Consider the following 16,858-nt stretch of genomic DNA (forward strand, 5'->3'; position numbering starts at 1 on the left):
CACAAATAGAATAGAAACACTTGTTTTACATTTCACTTGAAAAGGTGTGGGGTTGTAAGGGGTGGGTCACACTGAAACACAGGCAGGTGTTTCTCTGCATTCAGAAAGCTGCTGGCCTGCCTGCATCTGTGTGGTGCATCTTGGAATGGTTCATCTTCTTCGTTTGTTTTTGCTTTTTGCTTTTTTGTTTGCTCCCAGTGGCTTCTCTACCACTGTCTTCTCAGAAATCTGGGTTAAGTCCTATAAATGCTACTGTAGAGGTAGGGTCCTGAGGAGACAGCAGTAGACAGAAGTCTAACATATGATTCCAATTTCCATGTACTGTGTGGAGGGGGTCTCCGGGTGATTGGCATACTCTATCTTAAGTTAGGTTCTCTGCATTTTGAGACACCTTTTTATTTGAATTTAAGATGTCGTGGGTATTACCACAGAGGTAATCTCAGTAGGTTTCTAAGAAATGCAAGTTAGTTAATGTCCTTAGAGGTTCTGATTAATGTGCAGATGCTGCTAAGATTAGGAGCTATCTGTAATGATGCAAAGTATTATAGAAAGTAACAAGGTAAATTTAGGAACATCAGTGATGTCTGCTTGTCTAAACCATGACAGACAGGTTCTCCACCTACTTAATGGTTTCATCACTATCAACACCCTCACCATCATTATCACCATCACCGCCATCATCGTCATTGATAGAATAATTACCAGAACTTACACAATCACAGATATCGAGGGGCCCTTTGCATTGGACTTTAAAGTAACAAGCTTAATATATCCACTTTTGAGCATGACTATTGATCATTTTTAAATGAAATGTCCACTGCACTGAAAAAAACAATCTACAACAGGGGCATAGCCAAGTGGCTGCATGTAGACTTTTAGAGGTAGCATAGAGGTGGATAAATCAGAGCAGTTCCAGATGCTTCCATGAGAGAAAGCACGTGAGAGTAGGGAAATGCTTGTTGCCCTGACAGGAAGCAGAAACCGGCATGGAAATGTATCGGCTTAGCACTGCGGACCATACAAGACTCCAGAGAGCTGGGGTTGAAAGTTGGCCCCAGGGAATCCTCCTTCCCAGGCTCTCTGCTGTTGTCCTTGCTTGCCTATCATCTCAAGAGGGCTTCACGTTGTCCCAACTTGCATGTGTAGAGGAAGGTGATGTGGGGCCAGCCCACCAAATCCATCCCAGGCTCAGTTTATAGTAACCCTACCGACACTCCATTAGGCTTGGCCTACATTTTCCACACGTGGCTCCAGCCAATTTCCACCAGCATGAAAGTTCTTTTCATGGAGTTTTTAATCTAAGGGAGGGAACAAAGACACAAAGGAAAACCCCTACAGTTCAAGTTCCCGAATTTACATCGGATGGGAGAGAAGAGAACAGAGTTGATTCAGTGGAGAAATACTGAATTCACAAAAACAATTGTTGACCGATTGTGTGTGAGCACAGCAGCTGAGGATGGTGGAGTTCTCCCTGCTCCTGAGGCAAGCTCCCTGCTTAGCCTGAAGGAGAGACAGTCTAGATCACTAAGCCACTCTTAGTTTGATGAAGTAAGGGCAAGCTGAGAGCATTGATGCGTTTCTTAGTGACCCATTTGATTATCACGCCATTGTTTGAAGGGCTGGATGTTATGTAATCAACAACCATCACTTCCCCGAGCTTGTTTTTATTTATTTATTTATTTACTTACTTATTTATATTTTACTCCAAAATCTGGGATTTTCCACCGTTTTGTCAGCCTTCCCAGAGGGCATGCTGATGATTCTTTCATTAGAACTTGTTTGGAATGTCCCAGGGCAATGTAAACACTCTGGGGGACTTGAGATGTCTTGTCATTGGCGGGGACTGGGAGAGCAGCCACAGCGAACCTTCTTCCTAGGTTGGCCCAGACATTTACTTGGCTATTCCCAGGCAGTGTGGTTGGAGGCTGTGCTCTGTCATGCAGTGATGCCGCTGATCATTTTGGCATTCAGAGGAAATATATTAGATCCTTTTCTTAGAGGACACTAATTTTCATATTTCCCTTATATATGTTCAGGAATTTTTCTCTCCCCTCCCCTCCTTTCCCTCCCCCTCCTTTCCCCTCCCCTCCCCTCCCTCCCTCCCTCCTTGCCAAGGCTTGGAACATGATAGTGAGGAACTCATGTAGTATTCTCTTCTGGAACTTAGTCATCTTAAAACCAGTTTCTGCGTGTGGCACATTGACAGACAGTTCAGGCTTCTAAAATTCAGGGCAGTGAAGGTAGTCACTTGAAAAAGTCACAGAAAAGCTCGGTGGGATTAGCTCCGGGGAGAGATTGACCCAAGACGAGTCCAGAAGATGGCTTGGTGTTGGCCCTGTATATGGACCCATATTGGGAACCAGGGCCTGCAAGTGTGGGAGGGTCTAACTGTGTGGGGTCTGGCAAATGGTGATACCGGCTGATCTTCCAGGATTTGATACCTCACTGTCCTTTCCCATCCGCATAAATCATACATTGGGACTTCCTGTATGCACATGAGGCTTGCCGCCTGTCTTACCAGCATTGCCACTCATGTAGTCAAAGCCACTGCTGTCTCCCAGGCAAACAAATGCTACCACTTTCTTAAAGGTGACCTGGCAGCTACTTATATTCACCTAGACCTCTCTTTGCCCACCAGTCAAGGCAGTCTCCTGGGGTCAGTGCAGTGAGGCCGTTCCTCTGGTTAAACTAGAGCAGCATTCTCTTTTCCCACTCACCCTTCAGCCTCACAGCAGACAGCTCACCTCCCGATCACTCTGATTCAGCTGATGATCGCTCATCTATTCTCTTTTCTTTTATGTGTTACAAGGTTTTATTTCTTCCCATTTCTGAAGGTTTAGAAATTAAGTTTGTTCTATGAAAATTTCATATATGTATACATACACACACACACACACACACACGAACACACACACACACACATGTGTGTGTGTGTGTTCGTGTGTATGTGTTCTGATTGTGCTTCTCTTATCTTATTCTTATTGTTCCTGTCAGTTCCCCCCTAAGTTTCTTTCCTAGATGTGACTTTTTGTTTTTGACTGGGTGACTCAATTAGTTTAATCAGGGCCATCTGTGTGACTTTTGGTTTAGTAATATATCCATTGGAGCCTGGTGGGGTCACCACTGAGTACACAGATAAAACAAGGACACCCATCTCCCTGAATCTGTCACTTGGTGAATAGGTCACAGTGCAGGGCCGGGCTCCCTAAGCCTCTCATAGCCACACTGGGCCTCGGGGAGCTTATTCTGGTGAAAAGCCAGTACGGGCATCCACAGCTGCTGTGTGTTTTGAGATGGCAATGACTGTGCCTTTTGTAACGCTTCTCTGTGTGTTCTATTCTAGCTCTTCTGTTATTTCTGCTTCCCCTCCTACTTTGTTCTCTGCACCTTAGAGTGGATGGTGTAAACATCTTGTTTGGGGCCTAGTATACATCGGGTCACATATTGTCAGCACCTTGTGTGGCTACAAGTCTCCTCATTTACCACCATTACTGCAGAAGAGCCTTCTCTGATCAAGGATGGGATTAGCATTTGTTGATGAATATCATAAACATAAATAATTGGAAGACAGTTTGATGCTATGCTGGTTTAAGTAAACAACAGTATTCAGTTACCCATGAGTTTTTGACAGGGCTTGATGTACCAGGCATGGATGCTGTCCTGTGGAATGGGCCTCAACAACAGAGAGTAGTTGGCTACTCTGTAACGGTGGGGCCAGTGTTGCCCAAGTCAGCACATCTTGTCTGCTGGCTGAACTCTTGGAGGCTGTAGGTTCCCAGCCATGTGAGTGCACTCCTGCCTTTCCTCCAGGAGTCTGCATAGCACTCTCGAGGACTGTGAAGACTAGCTGGAGGGGAGCTTCCAGCTCTGTTTCAGGTGGCTCTCTCTGTCATTCAAGGAAGGCATGTGGCAACACTGTTTAGTAGAGTCGAATTAGAGCATAAAAAGGAAGTAAAAGGCATACACACAGGAAAATAAGTCAAAGTATCCCTGTTTACAGGCGATATGACAGTGTAAGCAAACAGAAAACTCCTAACAGGCTAATTTTCAGCAAAGTGGTAGGATAGAAAATTAACTTACACAAAAAAAGTCAGTTATCTTTTTAGATAGCAGGGACAAAGGCACTGAGGAGGAAGTCAGTCAGGGAAATAATTCCATTCACAATAAAAACACAAAACAAAATATAAACAAAAACAAACAGACAAAAGACTCTTGGTGTAACCCTCAGCAAGGAGGTGAAAAACCTCCATTTATCTTTTCCGAACCTCCGACCTCATGACCTCCATTTCTGCTGTGCCAAAAATCGTGTAGCTTAAGATCAGAGCTCACCACTGGATTTTTGTGTTGAAAAGCAGACCCATGATCCAATAGGCCTCCAGTAAAACTGAAAATGTGTATCTGCTCATTTCCCGGTGAGGCTGACCTGTCTGCTTGGGGCACCACACTTTGAGAACAGCGAGGACAGAGTGGAGTCTTATTCCCTAGTTTCTGAGTGTCCATCAGATCTCACTGTCCCTCTGCCAGAGGCAAGGCTTTCCTGCCCTCTGGAGCAGTTCCTGTTCTTGTCTAGCATGCGCCTTCTCTTTTGAAGTCCTATTGGCACTGTGTGTGAACGTTTGTGTCTGTAGATCTTTAATGCCTGAATCCACAAGGCTCACAATCCACTGTCTTGGCCAGTGCTCTTTCTGTTCTCTTCCTGTCCCCTGCACATTGCAGGCACTAAGTAATTCTTGGTTGCATGAATACTATTGTTTCTTCTTTCTCTAGGTAACCAAAGATGCGTAGTAGCACAAATGGTTTCAGTAAATAAGATGGATAAGTGGGGGAAGGGTATGGGTAGTGGAAACCAGAAGGAAGAATAAGCATGTTAGTTTGCCAGCATTCAGAGTGTTGTAAGCAGGCACAACACTTTGGTTCTTTTGTCAAAGGGGCCTACCTAGTATATTGTGGAAAACCCCTTCGGTTTTACCTGCTGTGCTGATGATGTGAACACAGTTCTTTCTCAGCTTGCGTTCTCTGGCTCATTCACACTCTTTCATTCTTCGTGAGTGGTTAATTACCTATGCGGGTTTGTTTCTCATATGCCGCCTTGTTTTTCCTTACAGATATGGAATGTGCAGACGTCCCACTGTTAACTCCGAGCAGCAAAGAAATGATGTCCCAAGCATTGAAAGCTACTTTCAGTGGTTTCACAAAAGAACAGCAGCGACTGGGAATCCCCAAAGGTATACATTTGATCGTAGGAGAAAGGACCACGAAGACTGGATCCTTAGGAAAGGCTCTCGTGCTCTCCTGTAGTGAGGCTGGCTTAGACCAGCTGCAGTGGAACCAGCTGTGATGGGCAAGTGCAGACATCCATGAGACACAGGGACTGATGCTCCACCCTTTCTCAGCTTGTCATTGCCAGTGAGCTTAGGACAATGTTTCCTGACCTGTCGGCACACCAGCATCTCTGGATCTTTGAGAACTTCTGGGATAAGCCCTAGAATAGACCAACTCATATTATCTTAACAGCTGCTGACATCTTTATTCTGTAAACTTCCCAAACAATTCCAACTAGCAGACAAGTTTAGAAAATTTTATTTTAGAGTCACGATGGGTGACCATGGATGAACCCAAGGAGCTGCAGTGCTTTATATTTATATTCTGTTCTCTTTCATGTACTTTGGCAAACTATGCTTGTGCTTTGGGTGTTTCTATCTGAAAGGGTTTACTGAGAATGGAAAGAGCCTGGAGTTATCATAAAGAACTGAGCTGTGAATTGTCAGCTGTCCGAGAACATTTCCTGGACAGTCATGAGTAGGCAAGCTGGGTCTTGTTTTTATTTTGCTTTGTTTTGTGTTGATGTTGTTGTTGTTGTTAAGAAAGTTGAAGGAAAACTGTCTATAAATAACACCTCGTCTGACTGTACATAAAAGACTTCCAGCATGGCCAGACCAAAGTGTTGTTTAGATTCTTAGAATACATTTGTACATTTTTTTACATCGTCTGTTTACAATTTACTCCAAACCTGAGTTGATCACAGCCCCAAGCATCCTTTGTGGACCAGAATGCAGAGCATAGTGACTTCTGAGCCCTGAGTGTTCCCAGCATCTCAGGCAGTTAACTTGTGGTTCAGGCATCAGTTATGTGTATGTAGCAGCCTACTGCTACCTGATTCCTTTTGGTGTTGTTGGCAGGTACAGATCTGTCAAACCTTAGGTCATGTTCATGAAGATTACATGTCTTCACTGCTACTCCGAGCTGGGCCTGTGGTCACAAATAATGATGCTTGAATGACTTACCATTACTAATTGTTGTGATTATTATAAAACCTAAGGGGCTAAGATAAAAATAATTGAGCATAAAAACCTCAAGTGTATTGCAGAGTTGAGAGCAGACAGAGGCATGTGCAATTTGTGGAAAACACTTTATGTTGCTATTATTGCCATTAAAGAAGGCATAGACCCTTATATGGGGACTTTTAATATATATTTTTTTTTAATGAGAATAAGGGTGAGAGGGGAGATCAATAGAAATCTTGGCCTGAGAAAAAAGCAGGGAATTGCTGTTGGCTGACTTTAGCTCCTCCTATCTGATGAAATGGGAAAGTGGGGTGCTAGATGAGGGGGAGAAGAATCTGAGAGGTGCTGGACAAGATGCTGCACCCTAGGTGTGAGAGTAACTAGCACCCTCAGCTCTGTCCCATCCCTTCCCTGCCTTCTCCCAGCCTGACCTACTCTATCCTCACTTGCCCTCTCTTCTCAGACCCCCGGCAGTGGACAGAAACCCATGTCCGGGATTGGGTGATGTGGGCTGTGAATGAGTTCAGCCTGAAAGGTGTGGACTTGCAGAAGTTCTGTATGAGCGGAGCAGCACTGTGTGCCCTGGGTAAAGAATGCTTCCTCGAGCTGGCTCCAGACTTCGTTGGGGATATCCTGTGGGAGCATCTAGAGATCCTGCAGAAAGGTAAATGTGTGCAAACGGGGAGGGGCGTCGGGTGGAGTTTCTCTAAGAGTAGGAGTAAAGCCGGCCCGACAGTGGGATGCTCTTGCTATTGCCTGTGGGTGTTCAGTCATGGCGAAGATGGTACATGGGGATGTGTTTGGCTCAAAGAAAGAGCTCAATACATGCTGGCTTATTTTCTTCTCTGCCTCAGGAGTTCATATTTTATTTATTTTTTTTAACAAGATTGTACTTCTCTAGCATCTTGTATACAATTTGTGTTATTTTCTTAGACCCGTACATTATTTGAATAATTAGTGTGTGAACGTAATAAATCTGGATATATAGAACAGGTGTTTCACCTGCTCCGGAACCTTTGATATAGACTCCATTGGTCTATGGTGTATTCTCTCTGGTAACAGGAGAGTACAGCTTTTCCAAGCTCATTAGCAAGAAAAGTTTCTCTGCCACTCACTGGCTTGGAATTATGGCAGCGTAGAATACCTTTTACATTTGGAGCCAAAGCTAGGGTTATATCAGGACGTGGTGTTGCAACCTTGTAATGACACAGCCTCCTCTACTGGCCTGGCCTCTTCTAACCTTTTTGGACCAAGTGACTCATGTCCCGTAGCTCCGGCTGAGTATAGCAACAGCAGCGGGTGGCAAACTTGGGTGTTTCTGTGCTTATTTGTCTAAATTTCTTCTTAAAATAAATTGCAGTTACCAGCAGTCAGCAGTGCCCTACAGCTGACTGTAAGCCTAGAAGCCTGCTGCCCTCTGTAACCAGGCCCACCCTTTCCCTGTGGTCACCAGCCTCCATCTCTAGGCACAGCCTCTGGGGGCAGGGCATACAGCTCATTCCATGAAAGACCTTCCTTTGTTTAAGAGAACGCCTCACTCTTGGGGCTGAGGAGAGACCCAGGTCCCATTCCTCTGGGCACATGAATGTGATGTGCCTTCCTCCACCTCAGCTTCTTGTCGAAACTGATCCATGGATGAACATGGTTAAGGACCTGTGGCTGCTGCTACTCAGGACTGGACAACAATTGTAGGGACCTCGCTGGTGTGGACCCCTTAGTCACTGACATAATTGACCTGTTTGTAAGAGGAAAGAAAGATGTGGTAGAGTCTTCGCAGCTCTGGTTTAACTACTGCCTTCTGAACACAGCAGCAGGTTGCACTAGACCATGAAACCAAACATAGTCTGTCAGTACGATGCTTCTCTGAACTCAAAATGAATTCCTGCAGTGCATGTACCCAGGGCTGGGGGTACCCAGTCTCAGTTTGTCTGAGACTGGTCATGGTCTGTTCATATCCTCGGTTCCAAAGTGCTGCCAAATATATTTTCCTCTTGAAATTAGCCTCAGTTAGTGATCACACTTTCAACTTTACTTACTTCTAAGTCTGTTTTCATTTCACTTCCCACCCAGTGCTCTCGCTGTGATAATGTGCGCTCAGCTCGGCTCGGAGGAAACTCTACCACTGAGACAGGATTAGACCGATGACTGTGTTCATGCAGGGGAGCGCTGTCAGAGATTTGAAGTGAAGCAGGGTGTGATGGAGTCTGTGTGAGGAGGCAGGTCCCGTCATCCCAGCCGGCATCCTCACGTTTCTGAAGGGATGTTTGTGCGCAGGGCATCATCCTTTCTGTGATCAGACAGGAACCGTGTGGCAGCCAGAGAGCATAGCTGCTTGGGGTGGAGCTGGAGGCCAAAGGTGTAGGGGATGTTTGAATCTGATAAGCCGCTCAAGCACAGGGTAATCATTTTATCTCAACTGGGAACTTTTTTTTTTTTTTTTTTTTTTTTTTGAGTGCAGGCATAAACTTGTTTTCCCATCAGCCTTTGCTCTCAGCAGGCTAGCAGATACCTGAGGAAAAACCAGTATCAGCAGTCTCTCGTCACGATTGATCTTTGCCAAGAAATGCAGCCAGGCTCTGTAGAGTGTCAACAGCTAGTGCGTTTGATTCTAGGATAGCCAGAGTACCCCGAGCCCACCGTGAGGGCTCTGCTCTCCGCTACACTTTATTTCTTCCTGGGTCCTAATGAAGTTGGCATCTAGGCAGGGTGGACGTGTTGCTTCTCTTAGTTTACATAAGTCCTCACGGTTCACTGGGTGGCGTCACCTTACCAGTGTCCTGCTTCTTGTCTGGGCCTGAGCTTGAATTCTGAGAACAATGAAAAGAGCAGAATTAAAAAGGAAAAAAAAAAAAAATCCAGATGTCTGCAAAAAGTGGATACCCACTTGCCTAAAGGCTACGGTGTGTTCTGAAATGGATTTCAGTTGATCCGTTTGAGTGTTAGTTAGGTGCTGGTCATGGTCCTAGAGACACCCCCACACTTGAGCCTGAAGATTCAGTTCTCTGAAGGGAAACACCAGGACACCACCCAATAGGGATGCCCGTTCTCTCAACCCTCGGTCATGGCCCACTGGATCTCCTCCCAAGATAAATGGACCAATCCCGTTTCACAGCTGCTGAAATGTTAAGCTCAGCCGTATTTTAGTGATGTCATCCTGAGATAAGGCGCCATCTAGACAACCAAGACCCCCAACTCCTGCAGGGTGCTTACAGACTTCTAGAAAAAAAAATGGTTGAGCTTATTGGGGTCCTTGTGTTTAAGATCTTTGTAGGTCACATGTCACATGCGTGTTATCTTCATTTTATTCCCTGGTTTGTTTCTTACAGAGGATGTGAAACCATATCAGGTTAATGGAGTCAACCCTACCTACCCAGAATCCCGTTACACCTCGGACTACTTCATCAGTAAGTGCTGTCGATGACTCTTCCTCTGTCTTTTTATCATAGGGAACTTGGAAAGGCTCCCCGGCTTAGTTGATCCCAGATGCTTCAATAATAACTCGATAGAAAGCAGTATTTTCTTAATTATATTCTACTTTTTTTTGTTACTTACTTTATGACTTTTCACCTAGTACATCATTAAGTCTGTATGTGTGTTTACCAGTCTACAAAGTCCCTGCAAGTGGGAAGGAATATACCCTGGGCGGAAGTTGCTCTTCCTTTAATCCCATGTGTGAGAGAGACTGGGAGAGATTTGATTTTGGCCTGCATGCTTTCCTTACCTATTATTAAAGATGATCTGATTTGCTAGGTGATCCTTCTTGATTCCCTGTGTGGACCATGCAGCATTATAGTCTGTTATAGAAAATGAAACTTTATTTTTAAAGTGCATGAAAGCTTAGGACACTATAGAGTCATCCAGAGAAAAACAGTGTCATGGGCTTCTCTGATGGCCCTGATGTCAAAGGTAGTGTTGCACAGGTGTGGTGTATATATTTTTTCCTCTTCTGGCTTGTTACAGTTTTTATTCCAATGGCAACAGGTATATTCACCCACATATCTGGAGTTTATAAGAGTTCCAGGAATGTTGTAGACATTGTGCCTACACACACAGTCTCCTTTATTCTTCCTCACAGTACTCTGAGGAACACCTAACCAGCCTTATTTTGCAGAGCAGTAAATTAAGGCAAAAGGGAAGGTATCTTATCAAGGGCTGCAGATAGCAAGTTGTGCATCAAGGTTGAAGCCAAGTCCTTCTTATGTACTCTTCTCTTTTAAGGGAGTCAGCTCACATCACATGGCAGTGGGGGGGGGGCTTGATAAGGAGTAAGAATGGCTTCTCTCAGGTCCCAGTGTCTCCAACTGCATACATTCTCCTTTTCTAGGCTATGGTATCGAGCATGCTCAGTGTGTTCCTCCCTCAGAGTTCTCAGAGCCCAGCTTCATCACAGAGTCCTATCAGACACTGCATCCCATCAGCTCGGAAGAACTCCTGTCCCTCAAGTATGAGAACGACTATCCCTCTGTCATTCTCCGGGACCCTCTCCAGACAGACACCTTGCAGACAGACTACTTTGCCATCAAGCAAGAGGTGTTAACTCCAGACAACATGTGCATGGGGAGAACCAGTCGTGGTAGGTCAAATTTACTTTCAGATTCCTTGGGTGTACAAGAATTGCCTCAGTTCATTCATTGTTCAGGTCCCATTTTGCTTACTTACCACTCCTTTATTCACCAGTCTTAGCTTTTCATTTTTTTCAAGTGTATAGACAAGAAGACTTTTCTGCCGTGAGATTTTAGCTTTATCCAGCATGATGACAAAGACTTTGGGGTCCACGATGGAACTGAGCAGGGCAGAGTAATAGTCAAATGTGTCATCAGGGTAAATGGTTTGCCTGTATATTACTTCTAGTTGGATTTTGAAAGGCAGGCTGCAGTTTCTTTAAGATAGTTTTGCTTGAGGTCATAATCCTCTTGAAATTTGGCCTGTGCTTTGGCATCCTTTCAGGGTTCACCTGGGTCATACTGTAGACCCTAGATTGGTATCTGGGATGACCCTCACTGCTCATCCTGGGAACTTAGCCACTTGTGACTTCTTTGGTTTGGGAAGATACAAGATGGTTAACCAGTGGTTTATTTAGAACTGGTCATCAACAGTGTGGTGAAAGTATGTATTTAGCTAGGAGACCAGGGGGAAAGGTGGCCAGAGGCTTCCAAAAGAAGGTACTCTTGTTGACAAGGCTATTATAGCAGTGATAAAACATTCACTGGCAGTGAAGTCAGGGTTTCAAAATAGGTCTCGCTGACCTGATGCCCCAGAGGTAAGAAGTACCTGATGTTTAGCATGAGGCCTTGAACATCCCACTGCGGGAAGGAGCCTGTTCTGATTATCTTGTTGCTGAGAAAAATGAAGTCTGTTAGAAGGAGGGCCTTCTTCACCCAGGAAAAGCCCAGTAGTTTCTGAAAAGCCTAGAAATGACTTTCCTGGTGTGAAAGTATTAAGACAGGAAGAGGAGAGCATGATCGTTGCTCACTGAATGACTCCCTGTGCTACCTGCTCAGTGTGAACCATCCCTACTGTGTTCAGTGTGAACCATCCCTACTGTGCTCAGTGTGAACCATTCCTACTGTGCTAGGGATGCTCTTTAACTGTGGTTCCTGTTTGTTCCCAGCCTGCCTTGCGAGAGCTCTCTGGCCTCATAGAGGGAAAGCCCCTGCAAAATCAGACCCCAGATCGCCCTTCTTAGGCTCCCTAGGTTGTTTGTGTTTTAAACCAAAGGGAATGGGTGGGACCGGGTCTGTCTTCCCCTTTCTGCTGTCTTTTATTTTTGGGTACGTGTCTATTTAAATACATACCTCAAGTGTATGCATCTGTGTACTTCTTCTTAAGCAGGTTGAAGCCTCAGCACCATTTTTTTTTCCTCGTGGGGCCTGTCTCTCTGTATATTTAAGGAGACCGAGTTGTGGGTTTGGGCTTCAGCTGTGTTGTAAATCTGTGTACATCTGTCATCGTATCGTTTTACAATTGTGGCTGGTTTTGCATTTGTGGAAATGCCCTCCACTCCCTTTCCTCTTCTTGGTTCTTGGATCCTTACTACCCTATCTAATGATTATAAACTCCAACTGATCCTTACCCAAGGATGTCAGGTATTTCTTTGTGGCTCTCCTGTTGTCGTTCAGTTCCTCCAAGCTCAGGCCACAGACTTAAAGGGAAGACCAGCTTGTGCAAGCCTGCTTGCTGCCTGGTAGAGTGCTGTGACACCGCTGGCCAAAGGGCCATTGATCCTGACTGTTGTGATTGGTCTAGATTGAAGACATTACTGTTAGCTGACGATTAATAATCGCAGTATTCAGATGCTGTGTTACAGTATACAAAGTGCTTCTCTGTCCCACTCATTGGAGCTCTAAGGCCTGTCTTTGTGTAAGTCTGTTCTGTGGGTGGCTGTGAGGCTGTCTGTCTCCTTTCAGGGTGCTGTTTGGTGGACTCAGTTAGCTTTGGAAGGACCTTGCAGAGGCATTTCTTAGAGAAGACGGTTGGTTGGTCAGTGCTAGTCTCGGGGATGCGTGCCTCCGGGATCGAACAGAGAAGCAGAACCTAATCCTTTTGAATTCAAGTCAGTGTTTTGGGGGAAATACCTATTAATGAAGGCTTCCAGCTCCAGGGTTGTGAAATAGAACTAAGATGAAAGCTGCCCTCCACTCTCAACCACAGTCTGAGCCGAGAAGCATCTGGTGAGGCTACAAGAGAGTGGTCACGCCTACTTTAGCACTTACGCTAAATGAAGCCCTTTCAGATCCCGGCCCTCCACATACAAAAATGGCTGGAGAGATAAGAAAAAACTGCAAGAGCCTGCAGCACAGGGAATACCTACGTATGGGTAGCTCAGAGGGCAGGCCATCCTTCGTGGAAACACGGGTTTTTCTTCTTAGGCTTTTGATGTGTTTGTGCTAGAGTGCAATGGAACGGCAGTTAGCATCCATAGCTCGTACGAGAACACACCTTTTATGAGATACCAGGGAACTCTCTGCCCTGCTAAGAAGACTGTGATTCCCTTGGTGGGGGAGGGGGAGCTGCTTTCCTGAGAAATTTAATGTGACTTAAAAAATTAGTAGCGGAAAGGGACTAATGTGGTACTGTCATGGCCACTCGTTCCTTAGGTTCTGATTTGCTTTGTGGACATTGCCTTCTTTTGAGCCAAGGGTAGAGTGAGAGGTGACATTTCCGTCTTCATCACTCCAGGAGGGAGCAGCAGGGCAGAAGGTTGACAGCAGGCATACTTGTTTCTCTGGGACTTCTTCAATTTTGAGAACAATATCTTCCCCTTGTATTTGACTTTGATTTGGGCAGCTGCTTCTGTCTGAGCATTGTTTTCTTAACCAGCCCTCAAGCCAGAAGCACGCTGATGTGGTGGGAGAAGGTACTCCTCTTCAGGGTTTAGCCAGCTTCGCACAATTGAGAATTGATGTGAGCCCATTCCTGTTCAGGCTCTTCTCCCATCTCTCCATCTCTCGGCTTACGTTGGGTAGGAGTGACCATCCCATTACCTGAGGTCTGCCTGAGAAGTAGCTGATCATTGGCTGTAAACACAAATGTTCCTGGGGTCCCTTGTAGATCTTCAGTGTATTTATTTTCCTCTTAAAGCTTCCATGTTAGCCCCCCCTTTGAATGTTATTTTTGTCAATGGAGACCTCTCCAGCAATGCTTGCCCAACTGCTGCGGCTGTGTATAAAGTGCTTTGGGAGATGAATGAACATGCACAATCATGTGGTTGGTTCAGAATGCCTTAGGCAATTCACACAGAAGGGTTTCTGACGCTGCTCTGGGCCTTCACTCTGCAGCCATCCCTTCTGCTTCTCCTGCCCATGGAGTTTGAATTACAAGTTCTGAACTCTACTGCAGAGGGTAACTAATACAGTTTGCTGCCTACAAGAATGTCGGAGCCTTGGTGGATTCTGTTTTACTGTCCCTGAAGGCACCCCATAACTTCTTTCTCCATTTGAGAGTCATGAAGAAATGACTTACTATGTGGGGAGAAAGTACCTAAAAGGTAAAATGCTTTGCTTCCAAGGACAAGGGACGCCAATCTGCCCTTTGTCTAATGGAATATTTTTTTCTTATGATCAAAGTATTTTGCCATATTGGGCCTTCAGAAATAATTTCATTGTCTGAAATTGAAAAAATAATAATTTGACAGTATTCTTTTATTATTATTATTATTAACTTATTAAACCTAATGTATTAACCAGAAATCTCATGAAACTAGGGCTCCAAGCCTCTATATTTCTGGTTTTACAATTCTTGAGTTTCCGTCCTCATGACAGTTCCAAGGAGTAGAACCTTATGTTGGTCATGACAGTTCTGAGGAGTAGAACCTTACTTTGGCCATGACAGTTCTAAAAATTAGAACCTTACTTTGGCCATGACAGTTCTCAGAATTAGAACCTTACTTTGTTCATGACAGTTCCGAGGAGTATAATCTTACTTTGACCACTGTGCTAGGAACTATAAGCCAGACCGTGGCAGCAGTGCTCATGTTGTGGCCAGGCCAGCATCCTTTCCCCTAGTGTAGACTCAGGACTTCTGGACTCCTGCATCCCTGGGCCCTCTCTCCCTTCCTCCCTCTCCAGATCTGATTAGCAATCTGTCCTCCATAAGAGGGATTTTACAGCTGTTTTTTCCCAACCCCTCTTCCCTGCCCTCTTCCTACTTCCTCATTTACCTCCAGGTAAACTCGGGGGCCAGGACTCTTTTGAGAGCGTAGAGAGCTACGATAGTTGTGACCGCCTCACCCAGTCCTGGAGCAGCCAGTCATCCTTCAACAGCCTGCAGCGGGTCCCCTCCTATGACAGCTTCGACTCCGAGGATTATCCCGCTGCCCTGCCCAACCACAAGCCCAAGGGCACCTTCAAGGACTATGTGCGTGACCGAGCTGACCTCAACAAGGACAAGCCTGTCATTCCTGCTGCTGCCCTGGCTGGCTACACAGGTAGGCACCCAGCCCCTCTCTAGGTGGCTAATTGCATGTTTCCATGGGCCGGGTCAAGTGTAAGGCACAGAGACCCAGGGGCGTCCCTTTTTAGTTGTGTGAAGCGTAGATGTTTCTGAAGGGTCCTTAGTCTCAAGCCATTCTGCTTGTGAAAAGCCACTGATTTTTGGAAGCCGAGAGTATCATTCTATCTCAAGGGTTCATTTTTAAGACTGGTGGAAATTTAACTTTTGAACTTCTTTCATGTCTGGGGAAGGGTCCTGTGATGACTGTGAGTTTCTGGGAACCGTCTCATGGGTAGTATGGAGGGACTTTTGCTGGCCTTCTCAAAGGCAGAGTCGAATGGCCTGCATGCTGGAGAGAGTTTCACAGTCTGGTTATCATGGCAGCCTGCTGACTGAATTTAGGATCAGCGATCTCAGCCCTGTCCAGCTCCTTTCTGGGCTTCCGTAGCAAAACAACAGCAGCAATAATAACAACAACCAAACCACCACCACCACCACCATTCACTTTATGATTGGGTTTCTTCCAGGTGTGAAAGCTATCATTAGATTAGTAGGAATTTCAGAAAGAACCCAGGGAACGGATGACATTCACCAAGCTAGGGCTTTGACGAGAAGCTCATGGCTAGAGCCAGGCAGACCTCTGTCCCAGTGAGCAGCAACTCATATGTACTTAACCTAGGAGCCTTGGGAGAGTTTGAGAAAAATTCAAAAGCATCACATAATCTGTGTGCTAAGCCTCAGATCCTCTCTACAAGATGGCCGTGCTTTCAAGGCTTACAGAGTGCACTCGGGAAGAGCCTCGGTTAACTTTTGTTAGTCGGATGCTGTTAGTGCCATCCTCTTAAGATGTCTTCCACTGGACAGGCAAGGGCTCTGTGTGACTGAAGATGGGCAGCAGACTGGTGTTTCTGTTGACATAACTGAAAAATTTTCAAGTGGGCTAGAATAGTCTTGGGATTTTTTTCTGGAAATTAAGTGATCTTTAAGTGTGAAATTTATATACTTAGAAAAATTATTCCTCCCCTCAAGATCAAAAATATGTTCCCTATATTGCATTCCACAAAGACCCTAGCTAGCGTAGTCATTGCATCAGAAGGTGCCCAGGAATTATATCTATGTTTGGAAGTGGCAGCAAGGACCAAATGAAGAATCACTGGAAAAGGACAAACTTGAGGACCTTCTTTTTGAAACATCTGAGTGTCTTTTTTTAATAAAGATATTAGTAGGGGGCCTTGGTACGTTTCAAGAGGATCTTTTCCTATCTCTGGAGAGCACATTATTGGGAAATTTACTCATTTTCATTGAAGATATCGGAGATGAGAAAAACTACAACAAGTCTTCAAAGTATAGAAGAGTGGAAGACTTTGGAATTGAGACTAGACTCTCTCCATCGGGATGCCATGATGGAGTGGGGAAGGGAGAGGGCTGCTTAGAAAGGACAAAGGCTGGGGTACTTCTCAGATGATTGAGGGCATGCTTGTTTGGAATAGGCTCTTCCCTCCCTCCCTTCTTCTCTCCATCCTCCCATGGGATAAGGGATTAAAACAGCCAGTGAGAAGAGGAGAGGAGAGGAGAGGAGAGGAGAGGAGAGGAGAGGAGAGGAAAGAAAATTTCAGTCCTGTGCTTTAAAATGTGTTGTCTTT

The 16,858-nt window shown here is 45.3% G+C and overlaps 1 protein-coding gene across 4 annotated transcripts in view; it reads left to right on the forward strand.

Annotated features, from left to right (window-relative positions):
• Ets1 (ETS proto-oncogene 1, transcription factor) overlaps positions 1-16,858 on the forward strand; it is a 122,538-nt gene that overhangs the window by 87,786 nt on the left and 17,894 nt on the right. For all 4 annotated transcript variants that reach the window (XM_029542893.1, XM_029542892.1, XM_029542894.1 and 1 more), the window contains 5 exons: positions 5,106-5,225; positions 6,748-6,948; positions 9,611-9,688; positions 10,609-10,857; positions 14,950-15,210. In XM_029542893.1, coding sequence (XP_029398753.1) covers positions 5,106-5,225; positions 6,748-6,948; positions 9,611-9,688; positions 10,609-10,857; positions 14,950-15,210 — 909 coding nt within the window. The remainder of the gene's footprint in view (positions 1-5,105; positions 5,226-6,747; positions 6,949-9,610; positions 9,689-10,608; positions 10,858-14,949; positions 15,211-16,858) is intronic.

Source organism: Mus pahari, chromosome 10 (genome assembly GCF_900095145.1).
Source record: "Mus pahari chromosome 10, PAHARI_EIJ_v1.1, whole genome shotgun sequence".
NCBI lineage: Eukaryota > Metazoa > Chordata > Mammalia > Rodentia > Muridae > Mus > Mus pahari.